Source organism: Mauremys mutica, chromosome 4, assembly GCF_020497125.1.
Source record: "Mauremys mutica isolate MM-2020 ecotype Southern chromosome 4, ASM2049712v1, whole genome shotgun sequence".
Taxonomy (NCBI): domain Eukaryota; kingdom Metazoa; phylum Chordata; order Testudines; family Geoemydidae; genus Mauremys; species Mauremys mutica.
Window position 1 is genome coordinate 98,071,706 of NC_059075.1, and position 25,547 is coordinate 98,097,252.

General features: G+C 41.1%; 1 protein-coding gene across 3 annotated transcripts in view; it reads left to right on the forward strand.

Annotated features, from left to right (window-relative positions):
* Positions 1–25,547, forward strand: part of SBF2 (SET binding factor 2) — a 595,592-nt gene that overhangs the window by 242,806 nt on the left and 327,239 nt on the right. For all 3 annotated transcript variants that reach the window (XM_045015032.1, XM_045015034.1, XM_045015033.1), the window contains exon 3: positions 19,834–19,971. In XM_045015032.1, coding sequence (XP_044870967.1) covers positions 19,834–19,971 — 138 coding nt within the window. The remainder of the gene's footprint in view (positions 1–19,833; positions 19,972–25,547) is intronic.

Below are 25,547 nucleotides of genomic sequence, written 5' to 3' on the forward strand. Positions count from 1 at the left end.
TTATTACAATGAATTTCAGTAACATACAGTCGGATTAAACAGGCATGTGTGTGTATGTGATGGAAGTAAATTTTGTCTAGTTGAGAATTATCCCTGGAAATCTTCAGCTTGTTGAGATACAGAAAGCTATACTTCCTGAGTTCTACTCACAGCAGAGATTCCAGGGTTGTTTTGCTGCTCTATGGAAAATGTAGGCTATTCATGCATGTATACAACCACGTTCTCCATTCAACTGCCATTAAACGCTATTGCCTTAGTAGTCATGCTACTGTTTTGAAGTTTTCTTTGTCTCTTGATGAAGAGTAAGTGGCAAAGAGAATATGGTCAGAAATACATCTTGCTGACATTAACTGACTTGCTGTGGGGATGGAACTAGCTTGTTTGGCTTAACCTGTTATGAGACACAGGTCATACTGGAGGCCATGAATAGTTGGTTCAAATGTTGCCAAAATATCCTCAACATACAGCATATGTACATGGCATCTCTCCTCCCTTCCCTCCTATATATGTAGCAGCACCTTTCCTTCTCACATGCTTGTATATAGGATTATGACCCTTTATTTTTTTTTAATATATACATAATATGTAATATACCTTTTGAAACTTGGTAGTGGATTTTGGGGCATCAGTGGAAAATTTTGGATCTACATGTACCAGATGGGGTAGTAACTTTGCAAGGAATATCTGCCGTATCTCTGTATTTCTGTACTGAATTGTAGTTAAGTTCTGCAGCATTAATATAGTTGCAGATAGTTGTTTTGCTCTTTCTACTGTGATCAGGACACAGGAAATTATACAGACACAACAAATGGATACAGAGCAGCAGGCTACAATTTGTTAAACAGAATGGCCCCATACCACTTCCTTGAACTACCAGGCAGTTATTTGGGAAGATCAATTAACTGAATAAGAGTGAAAGGAAGGTTGACCCTCAGCCTAATCCCCTTATAGTCCTCAAACAGATTTAGCACTGGAGATGGAATCCCTAGCACTGTCGCCTTGTGCAGGGGATGAGAGTGAAGACGAGTAGCTTAATCTGTGTGAGACCTCAAGACTATCCACTACACTAAAACCAATCTGAATTGGTGCCTGTAGCTTCTTTGGTCCTATTTATTCCAGGAGTGGGCACTTACTACTATTTAGTCTCCACTGGTCACCCGCTGCAAGTTGTAACAAAATGTCTTTAAAAGTATTTTCCTGTTAATCTACTGCTAACTAACTGGTCAGGCCTCCAAGCTGCTGTGGGGAAGATTGAAAATTAACCCCACTAGATATCTGCTCATCTTGTCTAGTTGAAAAATCCCTTTCTGAACCTAAGAAGGTGACTTGGCTAGGCCCGCAGCATACCTGGATATCTGGCCAGGCAACTACAGAACATCTGGACAAATTAGACAGAGTCCAGAGGAGAGCAGCAAAACTGATAAAAGGTTTAGAAAACCTGACCTATGAGGGAAGATTAAAAGAATAGGGCATGTTTAATCTTGAGAAAAGAAGACTGGGGTGGGGGTGGGGAGGAGAATGACACACAAGTCTTCAAATATGTTAAAAAGATGTTGTAAAGAGGCTGGTGATCACTTATTCTCCATGTGCACTGAAGGTAGGGCGAGAAGTAATGGGCTTAATCTGCAGCAATGGTAATTTAGGTTAGATATTTAAGAAAAACTTTCTAATCATAAGCATAGTTACATACTGGAATAGGTTACCAAGAGAGGCTGTGGAATCTCCATCACTGAAGGATTTTAAGAACAGGTTAAACAAACATCTGTCAAGGGTGGTCTGCTTGGTATACTTGATCCTGCCTCAGCAGGGGTGGATGGCCTAGGTGACTTCTCAAGATCCCTTTGAGACTTACATTTTTATGATACTGTGATCTAAGAATTGAACAAGTGTGTACATTCTGTGCAAGAATTGGCAAGATGTTACATTCCTTTCAGTGACAGAAAAAGTCTTCTGCAGTTTTATCTCAGGCAGAATTATAGAAATGGTTGAGGCAAAGCTAAGGGGAAAGTAGAGGTTGGATTTTGACCTAGAAGATCATGTTTCAACCAGATTTTCACCCTAATAATAAATAATTGAAGAGAGCATTGAATTGAAAAAAACACTCATCATAAACTTTATAGATTTGAGAGAGCATTTGAAACACTCCATTTTGATTCATTGGATCATCTTGAAGTGTTATGGTGTACCAACAAAAATAATTATCATCAAGGCTTTATGTCAAGATGAAACATGCACAGTTAAAATAAAGGCAGGCTTGAGAGACTGGTTCAGTATAGACACTGGTGTCAAACAAGGATGCATTATTTCACCTCTGCTGTTTGGCATTGTAGATTTTGCAGGAAACATAACCAATAGCTCAACCAACATTCAAGTGAAGACCAAAAAGACTGTCCAGCATCATAGAAAAGATGGGGCTAATAATCAGTTACAAAAAAAAAATCTGAAAACCCCAGTAACTCTGAACTCAAGCATTACTTTAGACTCAATTTACATACCATGGCAGTGACATGCCAGCCAAGATGGATGTTCAGTAGGAAATAATGTTACAATTGGCAAGGCAGCAGCTACATTTATCACCTTTAAAGGTACAGATAGACATATAAAAGCCTTCAAAATCAATGCTTTAGAAAAATAATAGGTATTAAATGGAATGAATTTATAATAAATGCCGAGATCTGACAGACAATTCGACTCCTTACCTTTTAATTTATCCAGAAAAGAAGATGAAAATATTTGGAGATGAAGACAGAGTATCTGCCATGGCAGGCATGCCATTGGACAGTAGGAGAAACTTGCAAAAGGAACCAACTTATGGGACATAGCAACATAGAGACATGAAAAGAGCAGGCCAGGATAGACGGGGATAATGGAGTGTTGTTCCTGCCCTAAGGGTATGTCTACACTACAAGAGTAGTTCGATTTAACTTAGGTCGAATTTGTGGATTCTACCTTATGAAGTCGAATTTGTGTAAGGACACTAATTCGACTTTGTGAGTCCACACTAACGGGGCAAGCGTCGATATTGGAAGCGGTGCATTCTGGGCAGCTATCCCACAGTTCCCGCAGTCCCCGCTTCCCATTGGAATGCTGGGTAGAGCCCCCAATGCCTGCTGGGGGAAAAATGTGTCGAGGGTGGTTTTGGGTAACTGTCGTCATTCAACGATCACTCCCGCCCTCCCTCCCTGAAAGCGCCGGCGGGAAATCTGTTTGCGCACTTTTCTGGTCAGTGACAGCGCGGACGCCACAGCACTGCGAGCATGGAGCCCGCTGCGATCATCGCTGCACTTATGGCCGTTGTCAACTCCTCGCACCTTATCCTCCACCTCTTCCACAGTCAGCTGCTGAGAAATCGGGCGAGGAGGCTCCGGCAGCGCGGTGAGGACATGAAGTGTCAGAGTGGCACAGACCTCTCACAAAGCACGGGACCCCGCGCCGCGGAGATCATGGTGGCAATGGGTCACGTTCATGCTATGGGACGGCGATTCTGGGCCCGGGAAACAAGCACGGACTGGTGGGACCGCATAGTGCTGCAGGTCTGGGATGAATCACAGTGGCTGCGAAACTTCAGGATGCGTAAGGGCACTTTCCTTGAACTGTGTGACTTGCTGTCCCCTGCCCTGAAGCGCCAGGACACCCGGATGCGAGCAGCCCTGAGTGTGCAGAAGCGAGTGGCCATAGCCCTCTGGAAACTTGCAACGCCAGACAGCTACCGGTCAGTAGCGAACCACTTTGGCGTGGGCAAATCTACCGTGGGGGTTGCTGTGATGCAAGTAGCCCACGCAATCGTTGACCTACTGCTCTCAAAGGTAGTGACCCTGGGAAACGTCCAGGTCGTCATAGATGGCTTCGGCGCGATGGGATTCCCAAACTGCGGTGGGGCTATAGATGGGACTCACATCCCTATCCTGGGACCGGCCCACCAGGCCAGCCAGTATATTAGCCGAAAGGGCTACTTTTCAATGGTTCTGCAAGCACTGGTGGACCATAGGGGACGTTTTACCAACATCTACGTCGGGTGGCCGGGCAAGGTTCATGACGCGCGTGTTTTCAGGAACTCTTGTCTGTTTAGACGCCTGCAGGAAGGTAGTTTCTTCCCGGACCACAAAATAACTGTTGGGGATGTCGAGATGCCTACAGTGATCCTCGGGGACCCAGCCTACCCGCTAATGCCCTGGCTCATGAAGCCCTATACAGGCACCGTGGACAGTGACAAAGAGCTCTTCAACTACCGGCTGAGCAAGTGCAGAATGGTGGTGGAGTGTGCTTTCGGACGTCTCAAGGGGAGATGGAGGAGTTTACTGAGTCGCTCAGATCTCAGCGAAACCAATATCCCCATTGTTATTGCAGCTTGCTGTGTGCTCCACAATCTCTGTGAGAGCAAGGGGGAGACCTTTATGGCGGGATGGGAGGTTGAGGCAAATCGCCTGGCTGCTGATTACGCTCAGCCAGACACCCATGCGATTAGAAGAGCCCAGCGGGAAGCGCTGTGCATCCGGGAGGCTTTGAAAGCTAGGTTCCTCAGAGAGCAGGGTAACCTATGACTGTCCAGTCTCTTTACAGAGAAGCTGAACCTGCCCCTGTTTCAGTTACTATTGACTTTTTTCAGCGGTTACATACCCCGTTCACCAGGTTTCCCCCCTTCCAACAGACGTTTAAAAATAAAGTTATTGGAACATTTTTAATTAACAAAGTTTTCTTTACTAACGAATTCGCGTTAAAGGGTTCAAACAGGGACGCAGACTGTGGTGGGTACGGTGTGCAGTGATGTACAGACCGCTTCTACACTCGAGGAATGACAGGCTCCTGCTCTTACAGCGGTCTCTGGGGGGAGGACGGTTACAGGAGGGTGTGCAGGAAGGGGTGGGTTTGCAGGAAGGGGTGAGGGGTGTGTGGGAAGGGTGAGTAGGTGTAGGTGTAGGTGTAGGGATGATGGCTCTGGCTGGGGCTCAGGGCATCGGAGAGGCTCATGGCTAGGGTGGAAGGGCATGGTAAGGGCAGCCTGCCTTGCCATTTGTGGATGCCAGGCGCTCGGACCCTGGGGCAGCATACACCTCCCAGACTGACCTGGGGCAGCAGACACCTCCCAGAGTGACCCGGGTGCCTAGTGACTGCACTCTGTGTGTGACCTGCTGTTGATCCTGCCCCCATGTCTGTACCCTGGTAATGGTGGCTGTCCTATGCAATTAACAAACCCCTATCTCCCCTTCACACAAAGTCTTCTGCAAAGAAACATGACGGAAACAGTAATGAACAGCAAACTATTTTTAATATTCAACTACACAGTTGGGGGATGAAACTGGTATTTTGGATTGGGTGAGCCAGGAAGGGAAGCAATTCTCATACTTTAGGGAATGAGAGCTGTTTGTTACATGAGCACTCTGCTGGGGTGGAGTGACAGTTTTCACGGCCCCTAGCGCCCCTCCTTCTTGTTATTTTGGGTGAGTGGGGGACAGGACTTTGTGGCGGGGGAGGGCGGTTGCAGATACAGTTCAGGGGGGCTCTCTCCTCCTGCCTGCGGTCCTGCAGAACATCCACAAGGCGCCGGAGCGTGTCCGTTTGCTCCCTCATTAGGCCAAGCAGCGTTTGAGTCGCCTGCTGGTCTTCCTGCCGCCACCTGTCCTCCCGTTCGCTGTGTGAGCGCTGCTGCTGAGAGAGGGTCTCCCTCCACTGGCTCTGCTGGGCCGCCTCGTCACTGGAGCAGGCCATCAGTTCAGCGAACATCTTGTCCCGCGTCTTTTTCTTTCGCCGCCTAATCTGCGCCAGCCTCTGTGAGGGGGATGCCCGGGCAGGTCGGGAAACAGCCGCAGCTGTGTGATGGGAAAAAGGAAGTGATTTCCTTGCAAAGATACATGTTTGCGAACACTGAACACAGTCTAGTCTGTTTCTGTGAACAAGACCATACACGGCACCTATCTCATGCGCTCTCAGGACAAGTTCGAATTTTCGGCATTCGCTTTCATTGCCTGGGGTCTTGCACTGGAGATCAGACAAGCGGGGCAGGACAGCAGAATCCGTGTAGCAGCCAGGCCTGGTAAGCCGTAAACTTTAGGCTGCTTAACAGTTAATGGATAGCAGTGCCCTCCTGCTGCAGGCAATCTGGAAAGCATAAAGTCTGACCCTGTTCCACCCCCTCGCGGCTGTCCCCGGGAAAGATCCCTGTATGCTTTCCCTCTGCAGCCTCCACCATGTGGCTGTTAAACGACGGTCATTGTTATGCAAAGGAAAAGTCAAGCATTCCCAATAGTAACATTACACTAATTCCCCTAATTAAATGCAGCAGTCGCCGAGCGAGATCACCCTGAGGCGGGTCACTAAGAGAGACAGAGCGCATGCTGCGTGAAACCCTGCACAGACCAGGGCCCTATGCTGCCATGCTCGTCGAGGCAATGCTCCCACTGTAACTGAGGATAGCCTGGCGCGGAAGAGTGTGCTTCCATGGAGCACCCAATAAGGCATCTCTCCCCAGGAACCTCCTGCGGAGGCTTTTCGAGTACCTCTACGAGAGCTTCGTGGAACTCTCCCAAGAGGATTTCTGTTCTATCCCCATATGCATTGACCTTCTTTTCATATAGTTTTTATTCCTGTTTTTTAAAAAATAAATGTTTACATGTTTATAGCACTTACCGACTGATCCTTCCCCTGATTCAGAGTCCGGGTTAACAGCCGGGGAGGGTTGGTAGGGGATCTCTGTGAGGCTGATGAAGAGATCCTGGCTGTCGGGGAAAGCAGTATTGTAAGCGCTGTCGCCTGCCTCGTCCTCCACAAACCTTCCCTCATCTTCCCCATCTGCGAACATCGCCGAGAAACTGCCCGTCGACACTATCCCATCCTCACAGTCCACGGTCACTGGTGGGGTAGTGGTGGCAGACCCACCGAGAATGGCATGCAGAGCCTCGTAGAAGCGGCATGTCTGGGGCTGGGCTCCGGAGCGTCCGTTTGCCGCTTTGATTTTTTGGTAGCCTTGTCTCAGGTCCTTGATTTTCACGCGGCACTGCGTTGCATCCCGGCTGTATCCTCTGAGTGCCATGGCTTTGGAGACCTTCTCGTAGGTCTTTGCATTCCGTTTTTTGGAGCGCAGCTCCGAAAGCACAGACTCATCGCCCCACACAGCGATCAGATCCAAGACTTCCCGGTCAGTCCATGCTGGGGCCCTCTTTCTATTCTGAGATTGCATGGACCCCTCTGCTGGAGAGCTCTGCATCGTTGCCGGTGCTGCTGAGCTCACCCCGATGTCCAACCAGGAATTGAGATTCAAACTGGCCAGCCAGGAAAAGGAATTCAAATTTTCCCGGGGCTTTTCCTGTATAGCTGATCAGAACATCTGAGCTCGGACTGCTGTCCAGAGCGTCAACACTGTGGTGCACTGTGGGATAGCTCCCGGAGCTACTAAGGTCGATTTCCGTCCACACATAGGCTAACTCGACATAGCCATGTCGAATTTAGCGCTACTCCCCTCGTCGGGGTGGAGTACCGAATTTGAACTAAAGAGCCCTCTAGGTCGAACTAATTAGCTTCCTGGTGTGGACGGTTGCACGGTTAAATCGAATTAACGCTGCTAAATTCGACATAAACTCCTAGTGTAGACCAGGCCTAAGCAACATCTGACAGCATGGGGAGGATTCAGATTAAGTTACATGTAACTGGGAATTCATTGAGATGAGCGTCTGCATATTCACACTTCCTGTACATCTTCCTTGTTTCTTCAGAGGCTATAGAAATTCCCAGATTAATGGAAGAAACTAAAAGGCATTTGGGGCCAACTCCCACTTTTCTGCCCTTGGAACCATACAGGATTTGACGGGGAGCGACAGGCGGGTGGCTCAGATGCACACTGTTTTCTATAAGATTCCCTTAAGCTCATGGCACAGTTATCTTGATCCTACAATTGTGACTATTCATCATGAAGAACTCTGGTTACAACTAAATAACCTTCATTTCCTTGCATTCTGGAACAGGAAAAAGACATTTTAATTCCTGTTATGATTACAAATACTTTTTCCTGACCAGTGATAATTTCACAAATAGTCAGCATAGCCCTCCCACAAAGCTATCCTACAGTACTTTGAAAATAGCTTTTCACTTGTTCAAGGGAAGTGTGTGCGCACGCATACAATTTGAACATCTTTTTGTGCACTATTATCACTGAAAGGTAAATATGTAAGTTACTAGTTACAAGCTGAAAGGCTTTAAAATGCTATAAAATTCTATGTACAGTGTAGGTATCCCAGGAGCTTCACCCATTTCCTCATATTTACAGCTTCATAACATCCAGTTTTATTATACTAGTGGGCATTAGAGTAACTTTTTTAAAGTTGAAGTTTGCTATTAAAGAAAAAAAAAAGCTGTGTCAAAATTCCTATTTTCCATTAATAGTGAAATGGTAAAAGAGTCCACATCTGGAGCTTGATTTCCTCATTTGGTGGCCACAGTATGACTCTCCATTTTCACTGACATTATTGAGCATCTACCAAAAAATAACACAAATTAGGGGTTTAAAATGGTGTTGTGTTAAGAATGAGTCCAATGTTTGACTTGTTTGACAGCAGTGAAGATTTTCCTCAAATGAATATAAAATATTATTGAATGTGCTTCACAAAAAGAACCAACAATACTGTGCAAGGTGGAATTGTACTAACACAGATTTAGTTAAACTCTGCCATTACCAAAAAGATATATCACCAATATAGTAAAATATGGTTGCAACACAGCAATTAATCTTAGCTGATACTGCCAGAAGCTGATTTTCAATTAAACTTAAACCCTTTTTGCTCCTAACTTTTAAAGCACCCTGACACTAATTAACTAATGATAAATTATCATTAAAAATTCTGTATAATATACATACATACATACATACATATGGCAGGCCTGAATGAATGCAATCAATTCCACTTTCCAAAATAACTTAACAATGCATAATTTAAATACTACAGTACCCGTTTTCATTTGTTAAATTAGCTATAGTAAATATTTAATTTTTAAAGTAATATTGCCCCATCTTCCAACACAAGTGTCCCACCCTTACATCAGTAGTGCCACTGCACTGTGTGCTAATGGATGTGCAGGTCCTTGCAATTCGCTTTCCCATTGGAAGAGAAATCAGTGATGTACAGTCAGGATATACTCTAAATGTAACTTGCTTTATTTACAACATACAGCAGTCCTGGCGCTGCGGTGGTCAAATAGCGTGTGAGCAGCCCATCTTCTAAGAGATCTCAGTTCAACACCAGTGCCCAGGTTTCCAGAGAGCAGCTCTGCCTTAAGAACTGACTTTAAATAGAGAATGCGGCAGAGAACAAACCCATGGGCTGCTCGCGCGGTTCCCTGTCCTGGGAGGGCTGCTGCTGCTGCTATACACAGACCCTTTGTAACATAAACTAAGATCAGCACAGCTCAGTGTTTGCTTGCAGCAAAGGCTACGTCTGCACTGTGAGCTAAGGGTGTGATTCACCTGCACATGTACACATACTTATGCTAGCTCTCATCAAGCTAGTGCGAGCACATATAGCAGGGTAGCCACGATAGCACAGCTAGCAGCAGCAGAGGCATGCCTGAGCTGCGCCAAGTACATATCCACAAGTTTCAGGCAGCTTTGTACTTGGCGCCGCTCAGGCATGCGTTCATTGCCACTACCCGTGCTGTTGTAGGTAGCGCAAGTATGCGTACACAAGCAGGGGAATCACACCTGTAGCTCATGGTGTAGACATAGCCTGCCATACAATAATAAACTGGTTCTGTATTCCATAGTCTGACTCTACAAGGATCAAACCCAACATAACTTCATGTTCATGAAATAGCCAATAGTGATATAATGAAAAAATAGAGCCCTGCAAATCCACGGGTATCCACTTTAATATCCATGACCATTTCTGAGGATAGCAGCGCGGGTGTGGATACAAATTTTGTATCCATGCAGGGATCTGACGGTAAGAGCCGAGCAAGCAGCTGTGATGATCCATGGCACAGATCCTCCACCTGCCCTGGGTGGGAGACTTGTGGGACAGGGACACTGGGTGAGGGCTGCTTGGGCTCCATACAGCTTCCCGCCCGACACGAGCTGCTCTCTCCACCCCACCCCTCCCACCCAGCGCTGGTGGCTGTGGGGATCCTGGGTCTGTCCACCTGCCTGGAGCTGGGGCAACTGCGGGGCAGACACATGGGCTGGGGGCTGCTTGGGCCCCCCTCCTAGGGCAGGTGCAGAGACCCAGGCTCCCCACAGCTGCCAGCGCAGCTCTCCCAGACGCGGCTCCAGCCCGGCCACAGACAAGAGCTGGGCAGGCAGCTGTAGGGAGCCACGGCGGACCCTCCACCTGCCTGCGGAGTGGGGTGGGAGGCTGAGAGCATCCCCAGACCATGTCCCCACCCACCAGGCTATGTCCCCACCCGCTCCGCGCAGGCTCTCTCCAACCAGGCTCGGGCGGGGCGGGGTTGCCTTGGAGCCTTAGCCTGGCCCCCAGTGTAGATAACTTTTGCGGATCCCATGTGAATACACATTTGTGTATCTGTGCAGGACACTAAAAATAATACCAAAAGTCCTTGGGAACTCATGTGGCTATCTTAAATTGTTTTCAAGCAGCAGAACCAAAAAATAATCTTGCCTTACACTCTGACAGCTGAATCTAGCATTAAAACTATAATACAAACTCAGTTTGAAGGATGAATTTCAATTTTTTGTTGTTCTGTATCTAACTATTGCTTGTAGACTTATGTTCAGCTGGATGCACTGCTGAGTAGCAGATATTGTCAGTAAGGAAAAAAGGAACTAGTTAGAGCTCCACATCAAAGAGAAAATTCTCTTAAGGGTGACATTCTGCTTTGGTTTGATTCTTTTTTATTTATTTATTTTTTTCAGAAGAAAAGGATTTCCAGCCTTTAGATGTCAGAAAAATACTTAGTTAATTTGATGATCAGGCCAAGTTTTCAGAATTAAATTTTATTTTGGTTTGTTTGAGGTTCTCCGCCCCACCCCAGAGCCCTCACTCCCTGCACCCCAATCCTGTATGAAAATATCCATCACCAGATGAATTTTTAGTATATAGTTTTGACAAAATAGACCCCTGTATTCACACTACATATATTGTAATAATCTTTGTACAAAATATGCCTTGTAAATTAACTCAAAGTTTGTCTCTTTCACCAACGTAAGTTGGTCCAATAAAAGATACTACCTCATCCACCTTGTCTGTTTCAAGATTTCATATTGTCATTTGAACATAGGAATTTTATATTTTTATTCATTTATATTAGAAATTGGTCTCTAAAGGTTGGGGTTTTTGTTTGATGTTTGATCCAGATTTGTATTCTGACATGTACATATCACACTCAAAAGTTGAGAAGTGTTTGGGGTTGTGGTTTGTGCTCATATCTACTTTATAGGGTTTGAAAAAGGCTTTAGTAGAAGTAATCCCTAGCTAGCATATTTTATTGCTTGGGATTTTAAAACATACCTGTCTTGAATATGATGAAAACCATGTCTCGTGATAAAAATTGCAAGGAAGATGGATGCTTTCCCTTTTTCGCAGGCTCTAAATTTAAAGATTATTTCTGTGTCTTTTAATGAAGTGTTCTTTTAATGAAGACCTCTGAAATATATTTTATACTTATCTTTATGTGCATATAGACAGTATTGCAGTGTAAAATCATCATAGCATTTAACAAAAAAACTCGATGGCTTTAGGAGAGTCTACATTTTTGGAGGAAGATAGTTTTAAACTGTTGCAGTTCTATAATAATATAGCACAAATATTTCATTTCTAGTTTCCTGTTCAGTATAGCCTCTGTAGGAAAAGTTTGAATAGCCTACAAAAGAAAGCAGCATCAAAGGGTAAGCAGAGGCTGTTTGTGGTGTGTGCGTACAGCCTAATAATACAAGAGAGACTTGGTCCATGACTGGGGCTTGTAGGTGCAACCACAATACAAATAATTAATAATACTTCAGTCTCATATCTTACATGAGATGTCGTTTGTGCAGGTCTGTGTTCATCAGACTGGTTGTTTTACACATTACTTGTTTAAACCAAGAATTTGCTTTAGTAAAAATGTTTATGTAGCACAGAACTCAATTTTGCCCAAGGTTCACTACTGCAGACAGAGCCATATGGAATTTCCCTCTGTTCCCCGACAGGGTTGCATGCATTATTACTCTACACTCTGCTCTACACTCAAACACTGAGCATACTTCCCTGACAAGATACCACACTTGTAAAATTTACTAATTTCATAACCTTTTACAACCTTTTCACACTTACACAGAGAATACTACCTAAGTCTATACATTCCTCTACCCACCATTAAATCCACAGACTACTTTGTATCCCATCTCACTTCTGAAAATGACCGTGGCAAGAAGACCCCAGTGCCCTGCTACTGACACAACCTACACAATTCTGTATTGAAATCATGCAGACTGGAACGTACAGGTACACGATCATACATGTGGGGGAACGTGGACCCAGATCTCTTCATATTGAAGTCACAGCTCTGTGACACTTCTCAAACTCATCACTGGATTCTTCATATCACAAATACACCTTTACCAACCTGTCTCCACCATTCAGTACAGCTACACTTAACACTGAAAGTAACTGGAGTGCATGTAGATCAGTGATTCTCAGCCAAGGGTACGTGAACTCCTGGGGGTATGTAGAAGTCTTCCGGGGGTACATCAACTCATCTAGATATTTACCTAGATTTACAACAGGCTACAAAAAAGCACTAGCAAAGTCAGTACAAACTAAAATTTCATACAGACAAATGACTTGTTTATACTGCTCTATATACTATACACTGAAATGTAAATACAATATTTATATTCCAGTTGACTTTTTATAATTACAGGGTAAAAATAAGAAAGTAAGCAATGTTTCAGTAACAGTGTGCTGTGATGCTTTTGTATTTTTATGTCTAATTTTGTAAGCAAGTAGTTTTGAAGTGAGGTGAAATTGGTGGTATGCAAGGCAAATCAGACTCCTGAAAAGGGGTACAGTAGTCTGGAAAGGTTGAGAGCCACTGATGTAGATAATTCCCAGTAGCTCTTGCCACCTTTGGGGGAGGGAGGGCAGAATTTAAGGTTGTGTGGGTGTATACTTTAACTTTGTATTTCTGGGTTTTCAGAAGTTTGAGTTTTGCTGAACTTGATGGGGGGTAGGGATATCTCAGTGGTTTGAACATTGGCCTGCTAAACCCAGGGTTGTGAGTTCAATCCTTGAGGGGGCCATTTAGGGATTTGGGGATTGGTCCTGCTTTGAGCAGGGGGTTGGACTAGATGATCTCCTGAGGTCCCTTCCAACCCTGATATTCTATGATGCCCTGGAAGGGCATGAGCTATCATTGGACAACCTTAACTCTGCATTAACAAAATTTTTGCCATTTCATTACTGTATTGGTTTAACTGTATTAGTATTATTATGCCAGTAAAATTCTTCATCTAGATACACCCTAAATCTCTACTGCCCCATTCTCCTTCCCTTAGCACAGCATCTCCTACTGAGGATTACAGAAGATGATTTTTCCCTAACTTTGCTGGTAAATGTACACATACAGCTGACAGTGTTCAGAAATCGCATGTACTCACTGCCTTCCTACTGTTTACTAATCTATACCAATTGTGAGTGTTTTGAGAGTATGAACTACAGTCATGTTAAGAAAAGTAGTTACAGCATTCATACAGAATTGAATATACTGAAGATTCTGTAAATTTAAACCTGGTATGAAAATTTGGAGCCATCATCACAGCATTTGTCTTCCAAAAAATAGCTGGAACAACACTCTCACCAGCTGACAGATACTTCCTGAGCTCATAGAGATTCTGTTGAAATTTGCTTTTCTGCACTGGGATGTATTTAGGCAGGTATCTCAAACTATAATTTTTAAGAACAAAATTATCAGACTTTAGCATTGGTAGAAATTGGTCTGTCTTGGTAAGAAAAAAGTGTATATGTAGTCTTATTTTTTTCACTGTAAGGCATTTTGTCTATCCCTTGAATCATCGTTGTCGCTTTCTCTGCACCCTCTCCAGTTTTTGAACAATCTTTTTAAAATGCAGACACCAGAACAGGACATGATATTCCAGTGTTTCTTGCCAATGCTGTATATGGAGGTAAATCACCTCCCTACTCTTGTTTTCTACTCATGTTTATACATCCAAGGATTGCACTGGGAGCTCTTGTTTAATTACTTGTCCGCGCTGACCCCAATTTGTGCTTCTTAGGATACAGTTCCTCGTTTTGTAGGTATGTTTCTAGATGTATAACTTTGCATTTGACTGTATTAAAACATTTTGTTTGGATGTGTTCAGTTTACCAAGTGAACTAGATCACTCTGTGCTACCGTCCTATCCACATAATTATTTATCACTCCACCAATCTTTGTTTCATCCACAAATTTTATCAGCAGTGATTTTATATTTACCTACATATCATTGACAAAAATGCTGAATAGTGTCCAGCCTAGTACTGATTCCTGTGGAACCCTCCTTGATAATGATTTCCCATTAGCAAATATTTTTTGAGATCTGTCAGTTAGCCAGCTCTTAATCCATTTAATTTTTGCTTCATTGATATTATTTAGTGTTGTTTTTTACCAGAATGTCACGTGGTACTTAGTCAAATGCCTTACAAAAGTCTCTGTATTGTACCTGCAGTTACCTTTATCAGCCAAACTTGTAATCCCAAAGAATGAAATAAGGTTTGTTTGACTAGATCTAATTTCCATAAAACCATGTTATGTTTGGCATTAATTGTATTTCTATCCTTTAATTCTTTTTCAGTTGAACAATGTATCAACTTTTCCATTATTTTGCCCAGGATTGCTATCAGGCTCACGAGACTGTAGTTAACTTGGTTATCTTGCTTTCCCTTTTTGAGTTTTGGCACAACATTAGCGCTCCTTTCATCTTCTGGAATTTCCCTGGTATTCCAAGATTTATTAAAACTTAACATCGGTGCGCCAAAGATCTCCTCAGTCTTTTTTGGGAGTCTTCAGTGCAAGTTATCTGGGCCAGCTAGTTTTATCCTTAGTAGATGTTGTTTAACATCCTCCTCATTATTAGTGGACTGGAAGGAGGAGGCAGTCTGCTGCTATTGATGGGGCACTGGAGGTACAGGAGGAGGTAGAGGCATTGAGGTCCTATTAATAGAGCACTGGACTGGAACTTGGGAGACATGGATTCTGTTCACAGGTCTACTCCTGGTCTGCTCTGTGACTTTGTGAAAATCACTTCAACTCTCTGTGCCTCTGTTTCCCATTTTACCTTCCTGTGTCTTTTCTATTTGGATTGTGAGCAATTTGTGGCAGGGATTGTCCCTAAATAGGACAACATGCTCTTGATCTTGTTTGGGGCTTCTAGGTGTTGCTGTAGTACAAATAATAATAAAGGTGGTCTGACCTGAAGAACTAGTAAAATGATGACCTGATGAGTTTAGAGATAGAAAAAAGGGCAATTGAGAGAAGGGATATTATGCAGCCTGTTTAAAATTAGTGTTTGTTTGGTAATACCTACTTTACAGCAATGCGTAATGTGTTGCTAGAAAGGATGGCTTTGTGAAAGTTTCAACTTCCATTTAAGATGTGAGAAGTTGCAAACAGTACATATGCTCTGAGGTCTCTAAGACGTTCCCTAGCAAAACCAGAGAGGATCAGATTTAGCTTTCCTAATATTTTCCTATAAAACCCAAATTAGTCCATGGGACTATGTGGTTGGTGAGAAAAATCTTTTTGGCCTTCAAAACCTTCTTTAAGACTCTGCTTTGCCATTGTGAAGTCTACAAAAACAACAGGTAGGCTGCTGGTGTGCTAAGAGCACAGCCTACTGTGCTGACCATATTTCTGTTTCCTTCTACTCTCCCATCTGTCTGTATCCATCTATTGATTCTCTTGTCTTATATTTAGATTGTAAACTCTTTGGAACAGGGACTGCCTTTTTGTTCCGTGTTGGTACAGCACCTACCACATGGGGGTCCTGGTCCATTACTGGCGCTCCGAGGCGCCATGATAATACAAATAAATAATAAAGTAGGTACAAACTCAGTTTTTTAAGTAGTCTTTCCAAGTCAACGTTAAACATATAAATGTCCCCTGCAATATTTGCAGTCTATTTATTTCAGCATTGTGAATTTGAAAGGGATATTGGAAAAGGTTTAAGTATTAAGTACAATATTTTTATCTCAAGTGGTGTAACTCCTGGAGAGAAATTATATGACAAAGCTTAATGTTCCTTCAAGATTTGGAGTTATACTGAACTATGCAAGTAGGTATGCTTTCATAAAAAGATACAGGGACAGAGTTGGGGAAATGGCTATGTCTTTAAAAACGTGTCAGGCAACAAGTTATAGTTAGCAGTTTATAAACATTAGTTTAGATGAGGCTTAACACCTTTAAAAACATGTTAGCTGGTCATGCTCAACCCTAAAGGGGCATCTAGGGTTGAGCATGAACAGGTAACACATTTTTAAAGATATTAAACCCCATCTACACTAGACAATGTAGTAGCTAATATATTTTTAGTTATCTATTTTTCTAGTTTAGACCTGGCCTAAGAAAGCAGTTGAGTAATTAATGGAAACTTATTTGCTTCCTTGGTTAAATTATGGAATGTAATTCCATAGCTTTAGAAATATATGAGCAGCTTTATTTATCTGTTCTTGTAGCTCAACTGCTGGAGTATGCATGTTGGATTGTTAGGAATAAAGTTCTTTTCTATTTCATAAATTGTAGGGTATATGAAGCAGTCACATACCATTAGACTCAGAATGTTATAAATGCACAACCATCTTGTCTGGCTTGGTATTTGATAGAAACTATGTTCTAGTTCCAAGAATTCTGCAAATAAATGAAACAATATGAAAATATGTTTATTTTTAAAACTTCTGCTTCTCATTGTTTACTGTACAGAAGAACCCACATGACCTTTCGATTACATTCTTATTAATAGTGATTTTTGTCTGTGTGGAATTTTAGTAAGAAAACATATTTCTACTGTTCTGACTTAATCAGCCTCTCATTACTGTCTTGTAAGTTATATTTGTATTGACTTTTAAAGTTTCTTTCTGTGTTGTTTTCACTGCTAAATGTTACGCTAAAGTCTCTTAGTGTTTTTATGGAAACTGTATGTCATTCATTATTTTAATTCCTTTGAAGCATGCATTTTCCTCAATTTTTTTTTAAATTCCTTTCCAGTTTATTTGAAAACATTGAATTTCCCTGTCAGCCAGTAGGGCTCTGACATTTTAGCCAGAGTTATGACATTTTCTTTACTAAATGACATATTTTTGTTGCTAGTGAAATAAGCAGATCTAGAAGGAATAAATTATATTCCTGATCTTCTAATCTTAACCTGGGCAAAGTTCCTATTGACATCAGTGGGAATTAAATAAACATAAGGACTATGAAATCAGCATTGATAGCTCACTACTCTCAGTTCACTGCACACCTTTGGTTATATTCTGAACCTAGCAGACTGTATTTCCTATGCACTTGCCTGTGCAGTACCCTTTTTCCCTTTACATTATAATCTAGGTGTAATTAATCAGTCATTTATAGTAGCCCCTCTAGTAATGGTTTATTCAAGTTAGACTAATACAGTTAGCATGTAAATAACTTTTGTTTTAATATACATTCAAAAAACTATGTTAAAAGAACATTAAGGTTGTAAACTCAAGCACTCAGAAGTTGGGAAATGCCAGAATTAAGGTTTCCAGTGCAAACTTAATTCAACCCCCTTGTGTGTTATGATACAGGCTTTAATTATATGATCATATACTATGTTTTCCACAGGATCCCAGTCTCATCAGTGCACAGGCTGGACCTTACTCACAGAATAGGTATTTCTTCTTTGGGTTATGGCCTAAATTCCCTGTAAGCTGCAGGGCTGCGCAGCAGCCTGTTTAGCGTCGCGCAGGCACTCAAGGAACCTACCCGGGGATCTGCCGTGGCTGGGGGAGAGGTATCGATCCTGTAGCCCCAACCTCAGAGCTGCCACGTCAGGGAGAGGTGCCTCTCCCCTTCCTCCCCCCAACCTCAGAGCTGCTGTGACATGAGGAAAGAGCTGGTGGGAGTCCTCGCTCCCCGCCATAGCCCCTGAGCACCTTCTTGCACCCAAACCCCTCATCTCCAGCTCCACCCCAGAGCCCTCACTCCCTGCACCCCAATCCTCTGCCCTAGCCCTGAGCCCCCTCCCACACTCCAAACTTCTCGGTCCCCCACCACCACATGAATTTTATTATGTGCGCCAATATGAAGGTGATGTGTCACACATCACCTCCATAGTGGTGCATGTAACAAAGTTAATTCTGCACATGGGTGGGAAAAATTAGAGGGAACACTGGTTATGGTCCCCATGTGTATTCCACTCTGGGATGTGCACGTGCTTGTCCGCTCCCAGCTTCTGGCAGTCAGAGGCTAGGGAGACTAACAGCATGGGGTTGCAGCCCTGACTGTTTTGACTGATAGCAATTGGTGGACGTATCCTCGGTGAACTTATCTAATTCTTTTTGAAATCATGTTGCATTTTTGGCCTTCACAACATCCCCTGGCAACAAGTTCCTCAGGTTGACTGTGCAGTGTGTGAAGTACTTCCTTTTGCTTTAAACCTGCTGCCTATTAATTTCATTGGGTGACCCCTGGTTCTTGTGTTATATAAAGGAGTACATAACACTTCCATTTTCACTTTCCCCATGCCATTCATTCCAGCCCGTGTCACTTGGAAAGGTTTTTTCCACTGTTGCAGAAAGCTAATGTGCAAAAATACTTTGCAATTGATAATGTATGTCTTTAAATTAAAAATGAGTTGCATGTTAGAGTTTTAACAATTAATTTTGCATAAGTAAGGCTCAGCTTGAATTTGAATTACTTGTAGCAATAAATAAATAAATTTGTGTTCTGTTGAAATGAATTAATTTATTCAGATTTCTCAATTTATAATGTTACATTGTAGTTCAGAAGATCAACTTGTGTGACTACTTCATTCATATTTAATTACAGGACTGATAAGGAATTGTATAGAAAATAAACTGTGGCTGTTTTAAAAGACAAAAATTCTGGTCAAAGTAGCAATTAGAATACCTGTTTTAGCAATTTACATGTTATAAATGCACTGTACCAACTTGGGACCTGTTGGGGGCAGCCAAAATAGTCCTTGTTATGCAAGTGTGTCATATTTTTTGGTTAGTCTGCTTGGATTTCTTTTGATGAATAATCTTCAGACTTCAAGGTACTTTCATGCTCCGTAATAGGCAACAGGAAGGGAAACTGCTGGAGACACCTATCCAGTTATATTAATAAGCACCAACCTGCAAAATGTTAAAAGTATTTTACCAGAATTTCAAGACGTGTTTCATCTTTCATATGATTGTAGTCTCAATTTATTTTGTTAAGAGATGTTGCAAGGGAATATAGAAATAATTTTAGGGTGCAAAATCTCTTGTAAGGTCCACATCAGAATTTGGACTGAGATATTTTTCTCTCCCTACATGTGCACAAGTCCTGTTGCTATCAGTGTTTGATCAATGCACTTGGAAAGTCCTGAATACTGAATTAAAGGGGGAGCAGATTCTCAGCTGGTGTAAATTGTCATAACTCCATTGAAATCTAAGACGCTATGGCAGTCTACACCAGCTGATGATTGGCCCTAAGATCTGGTATGTCGCTCTGTCCTTGTTTGGCAGAGTATCACTACAGAGTGTTGGGCACAGATACTTTTATTTCTTGTATTTATTTTTTACATTTCATGTTTCAAGAAAACTTCTGCTATATTGTTAGAAACTATTTGATGCTTTTCTATAATAGTATTATTGCTGTTTAACTATATTTTTGCATTTTCTTGTTTTCTTTAATTAGTTTTGTCAGCCTGGAGGATGGCAGTTGTCCAGAGACAGAAAGCAGCCTACATTCTTTGTGGTGGTTTTGACCGATATAGACTCAGAACGGCACTACTGTTCATGCTTAACTTTCTATGAAGCAGAGATCAACCTACAGGTAAATCTCTTGGAACCAAAAATAAAGAGCAAGGAAAGAGGCATTTGGAAAACAATAAATACACATAATAAAGTGTTACTAAATAATTTTAGAACAGAAAATGTTCCTATATTCTTGATATTCAGATGAGGGGATTTTTGTATGTTAAGTCTGCATTTGGTTTGGGTGGTTTGTTTTTTGTTTTGTTTTGTTTAATTGAAAGGATACCTCAAAGTACTTGTTTGGGATCCTTTTGTTTGTTTTTACCCTCCACTATTTGAAAAAATCACTTAAAAGAATTAGAATAAAAGTGTTACTCCATAATGTTTTTTGTTTCCTTTTTCTGTCTAGCTATTTTTTGCGTGTATTTTTTTATGCAGGGCAAACCAGATGGTGGTGTTTTTTTAATTTACTTACTTGTTTGTGTATTAGCATAGTGATTGTCATCTCTGCTCCTTGAATAGAGTTTAACTTTTGCTCCCTCTGCTGGCTGTCTCTTTCAGAATAACAAAATATTGTAGATCTGTGTTGTTTTAAATGTTAAATTTTATGTGTCTCTATACTGCATGTATCTTTTTATGGTTATTCTCATTTGTTTAATTACATTTATTAGCAAAACTAATGGATTAATAAAACAATAGATTTTTAGAAGTGAAAGGATAGTTCTCCAATTATGCAATTTTTTTTTAGGTTTTTGGGTATTAACTATTTGGCAGTGATCCTTTTTAAAATTCTTATTAATTTTTGGACAATTTTAATCAATTAAAAAGGCACTTTATTTCCCATTTGGCCTAAATTACTTCAAATAGTCTATACTGTGACATATTATTTGGTATCCTTAGTAGGAAGAACCCAAGGACAAACTTAATGCAATTCATAATTATAAAATTTAGTTATGTCTGAAAACTTTCCTTCCAACATATAATATCACTGTAAATAATCACAAATAAATAAATCTTGGTATTGTTTGTCACTAATGTGTTTCTAAAGTTACTCATCTACTACATGTGATCTAAAATTTTGTTCCTTAAGAACAGATAGATTTAATTGAAAAAACACTGCTATTATTTCAGTTAACTTTTTTTTTAATATTCTATTAGTATGATTTCCGTGTTCCTGAAGTTGAAATATTACTGTATACTGCTATTGAAAACCTTACTGAATAATTTAAAAAAAAAGGAAGTTTGCTGAATAGCTGCAATTTTATATTGTACCTTTTAGACACAATTGGAATTTTAAGAATAGCAGGAGTAATCTAGGGTACGCTCCATTTCTTAAACGCTACAGTTTTTTAAGATGAGTTACTGGCAAATAAACTAATGGAGTTGAATTGTAGAAATTTAACCAAAAAACTGGATAGACTTTACTTCAGTACAGTTCATTGAAGATGTACTGATATTTTCATAGATTAAACTAAGAAAAAAGGCCTTATGTCTGTCAACTCTTTGTTTGTTTTAAATTATGGAAGGAAATATTCCATAGCAATTCTTCCATGGCTGATTAAAGCTTGCAAACATGTACTCTTGATCATCATTGTGGATTTCATAATCTTTATGCTAATTCTGGCTAAGTCATTATTGATGCTGCAGTTTCCAACAGCTGCTTTTAATTAACTTCTTGCAAGAAATACTTATTAAACAACTGGTCCCATATTAACTAAAAACTTTATTTCTAATATTGCTTAATAATTAGACACATGCAAAAAAGTAACAGGTTCTTGGTCCATAGAATGTTGTTCCTGCCTATCTTCTGAAGGATGCATATTTTTCAGATGAACTTGCTTTGGTGAACCTTTTTCCATGACTGCATTGTTTATAGCCAAACTTCCTGTTTCTTTATGAAGCCCAAAGATAATAAGTGGACGTGCTGTGTTACATGGTCATTAGACAAGAATTCAACACACATACAACTCTAATGAAAGATAATCTTGTTGATGCATTGAACTATGTAACTAAGTAATATAGGTTTGACCATCAGCTTTATGCCTCATTAAACAAATGAGTCTGTGAATCTTTGTGTCTTAGTCTTGAGAACAATGCAGATTTGTTTTTACCATTCTAACTCACAAAAAGACTTTAAAAGGGTTGAGTTTCTAAAATAGTTACTTGAAAAAGCAAATAATGTTTTCAAGTCTACATGGACCTAATGTTGATTCAGTAAAAAGATTATTTAAACACTAAAAGCAGCAATCTGTATTGTATTGTATTGTTTCATGGTACATTGTTTCCCTGTGAGATAGAGACCAGTAACAAGTATTTTTTCTAAATACCTTGAAACTCAACAGTGGAAACAGAACACTATACCTAAAAGCTTAGCAGCTGTAACACAGTAGAAACCTAGTATTAAATAAATTCACATTTCACTTGTAAGCCTTTCATTGGCTCTAAAATAGACAATCTTGCATCTAGATACTAAGGTAAATTAACTGAGAACCTTGAATTTAACCTTGTGAAGTAAGTTCCCATTGTCCACGTTCAGCCTTGTTTCCCAGGGTAACATTGTGTATGACCAAATGTATTCAGTATAAAGCATATAAAATATAGATTACATTTTAAATTATATGACCACTTATAGGTAGCATATATCCACCAGATTATTTAGTTAGTTGAATATATATAGTCTTCAAATGACTTCACATGTCTATTCCACTTAGATGTTTGAGCACCCAGGGCATTCAAACTGGAGAGTTTTCTACTTGTACCTTTAGGAATGGAGCATGTATCCTTGTACCCAGCAGGAGGTATAAAGGGTGAAGCCACCCTTTACCTCCCTCAGTTTCTAGAAGTCAGAGCTCTTTGTGTACTGTTGCTGGAATGGGTGCTGGAATAAGGGTTTCCATAACGATCTACAAAAGCGATTTTAGCACCAGATTAAAAAAAAAAAGTATTAAAACACCCCAGATTCCCCCTCAAACACAACTCCTTAAAAACCCTTTCTGAATTCCATTAGTTTCTCAGCCATGCAAGAAACTTGTTTCCCTATGACCATACAACACACAAGGGCAATTTTCCCCTTTATTGTTGAGTGTTCCACATTCAGCCAAACAGAGGTAAGACAATAGATGGGGAAGGCTCTGAGTTACTACAGAGAATTCTTTCCCAGGTATTTTCCTGGCGGGTCTTGCCTACATGCTCAGGGTCTAACTAATTGCCATATTGGGAGTTGAGAAGGAATTTTCCCCGTGTCAGATTGGTGGAGACCCTGGGGGTTTTTCGCCTTCCTCTGCAGCACAGGGCACAGGTTACTTGGAGGCTTAAAGTAGTGTAAATGGTGAATTCTATGTAACTTGAAGTCTTTAAACTATGATCTGAGGAGTTCAGTAACTAAGCCAGAGGTTAGGGGTCTATTTCAGGAATGGATGAATTTCTGTGGCCTGAAATGTGCAGGGGGTCAGACTAGATGATCATGGTGGTCCCTTCTGACCTTAAAGTCTATGAGAGAAAAAAAATACTCAACTCATTCTTTCCCCTGCTACTGTCACTGGAATATGTTGATAAGCCCTGAGAGCAGTATTCAGAAGATTCATAGAAATGTAGGGCTGTAAAGGACTTTGACAAGTCATCAAGTCCAGACCCCTGCACTATAGCAGGACCAAGTAAACCTAGACGATCCCTAACAAGTATTGTTCAGCTTGTTTTTAAAAGCTTCCAATGACGGGGACTCCACAACCTCACTTGGAAGCCTATTTGAGAGCTTACCTCCCCTTATCAACAAAAAGTTTTAATATCTAGCCTAAATCTCCTTTGCTGTAGATTAAGCCCATTACTACTTCTCTTACCTTCAGTGTACATGGAGAACAATTGATCACCATCCTCTAACAGCCCTTAACATATTGGAAGACTGGTATCAGGACCCCCTTCAGTCTTCTTTTCTTAAGGCTAAATATGCCAAGTTTTTTAAATCTTTCCTCATAGGTCAGATTTTCTAAACTTTTTATCGTTGTTGTTGCTCTCCTCTGGACTCTTTCCAATTTGTCCTCTTCTTTCCTAAATTGTGGTGCCCAGAATTGGAGACAGCACTCCAGCTCGGGCTCACCTGTGCCAACAACTACCTCCTGTGTCTTACATGTGACACTCTTGTTAATACACCCCAGAATCATATTAGTGTTAGCAGCAGCAGCACATTGATGACCCATTATAGCTCCCAATCCTTTTCAGTAGTACTACCACGTAGACACTTATTCCTCATTTTGTAGTTGTGCATTTGTTTTTTTCTTCCTAAATGAAGTACTTTGCACTTGTCTTTATTGAATTTCATCTTGTTGAATTCAGACTAATTCTCCAGTTTGTCAAGGTAATTTTGAATTTTAAACCTGTCCTGCAAAGTGCTTGCAACCCCTCCCAGCTTAGTGTCATCTACAGATTTTTTAAGCATTCTCTTTTCTCCATTATGCAAGTCATAAATGAAAATATTGAATAGTACTGGACCCATGGCTGACCTCTGTGGGACCCACTTAATACGCCCTCCCAGTATGACAGAAAACCATAGAGAACTACTCTTTGAGTACCATCTTTCAACCAGTTGTGCACACACCTCATAGTAAATTCATCTAGACCACATTTCCCTAGTTTGCTTATGAGAGTGTCATGTGTAACTGTCTCAAAAACCTTACTGAAATCAAGGTATATCACATCTACTGCTCCCCATCCACTAGGTCAGTAATCTTACCAAAGAAGGAAAATAAGTTGGTTTGGCATGATGCGTTATTGACAAATCCATGCTGACTATTCCTTATAACCCTATTATCTTCCAGGTGCTTATAAATTGATTGTTTAATAATTTGCTCAAGTATGTTTCTGGGTATTGACATTAGGCTGACTGGTCTATTATTCCTCCTTGTTCCCTTTTTAAAGATAAATAATATGTTTGCCCTTCTCCAGTTGTCTGGGACCTCTCCTATCCTCCAGGAAGTCTTCAAGATAATTGCTAATGGCTCTGAGGTTGCTTCAGCTAGTTCGTTAAGTACCCTAGAATGAATTTCATCAGGCCCTGCTAACTTGAATACATCTAACTTATCTAAATATTATTTAACCTGTTCTTTCCTTATTTTAGTTTTCATTCCTTTCCCTGCTTGTTAATATTAGTTGTGTTGAGCATCTGGTCATCATTAACCTTTTTAGTGAAGATTGAAGCAAAATAGGCATTAAGCACCTCAACTTACTTATCAGTTATTAGGCCTCCTTCCCCGCAAAGTAGAGGATTGACACTTTCCTTCATCTTTCTATTGCTCCCAATGTATTTAAATAATGTCGTCTTACTGCCTTTTATATCCCTTGCCGGGTGTAACACATTTTATGCTTTAGCCTTTCTGATTTTGTCCCTACATACTTGTGCTACTCTTTTGTACTCATCCATTAGACCATATTTCCACATTTTGTAGAATTCTTTTTTGATTTTCATGTCATTAAAGAGCTCCAGATGGAGTCATATTGGCTTCTCACTATTCTTCTGATCTTTCCTTTGTATCAGAATAGTTTGCTGTTGTGCCTTTAATATTGTCTTCTTGAGGAACTGCCAGCTCTCCTGAACTTCTTTTCCCCTTAGATTTTCTTCCCATGCATTCATCATAATATAATAATATATGGAGATATACCTAT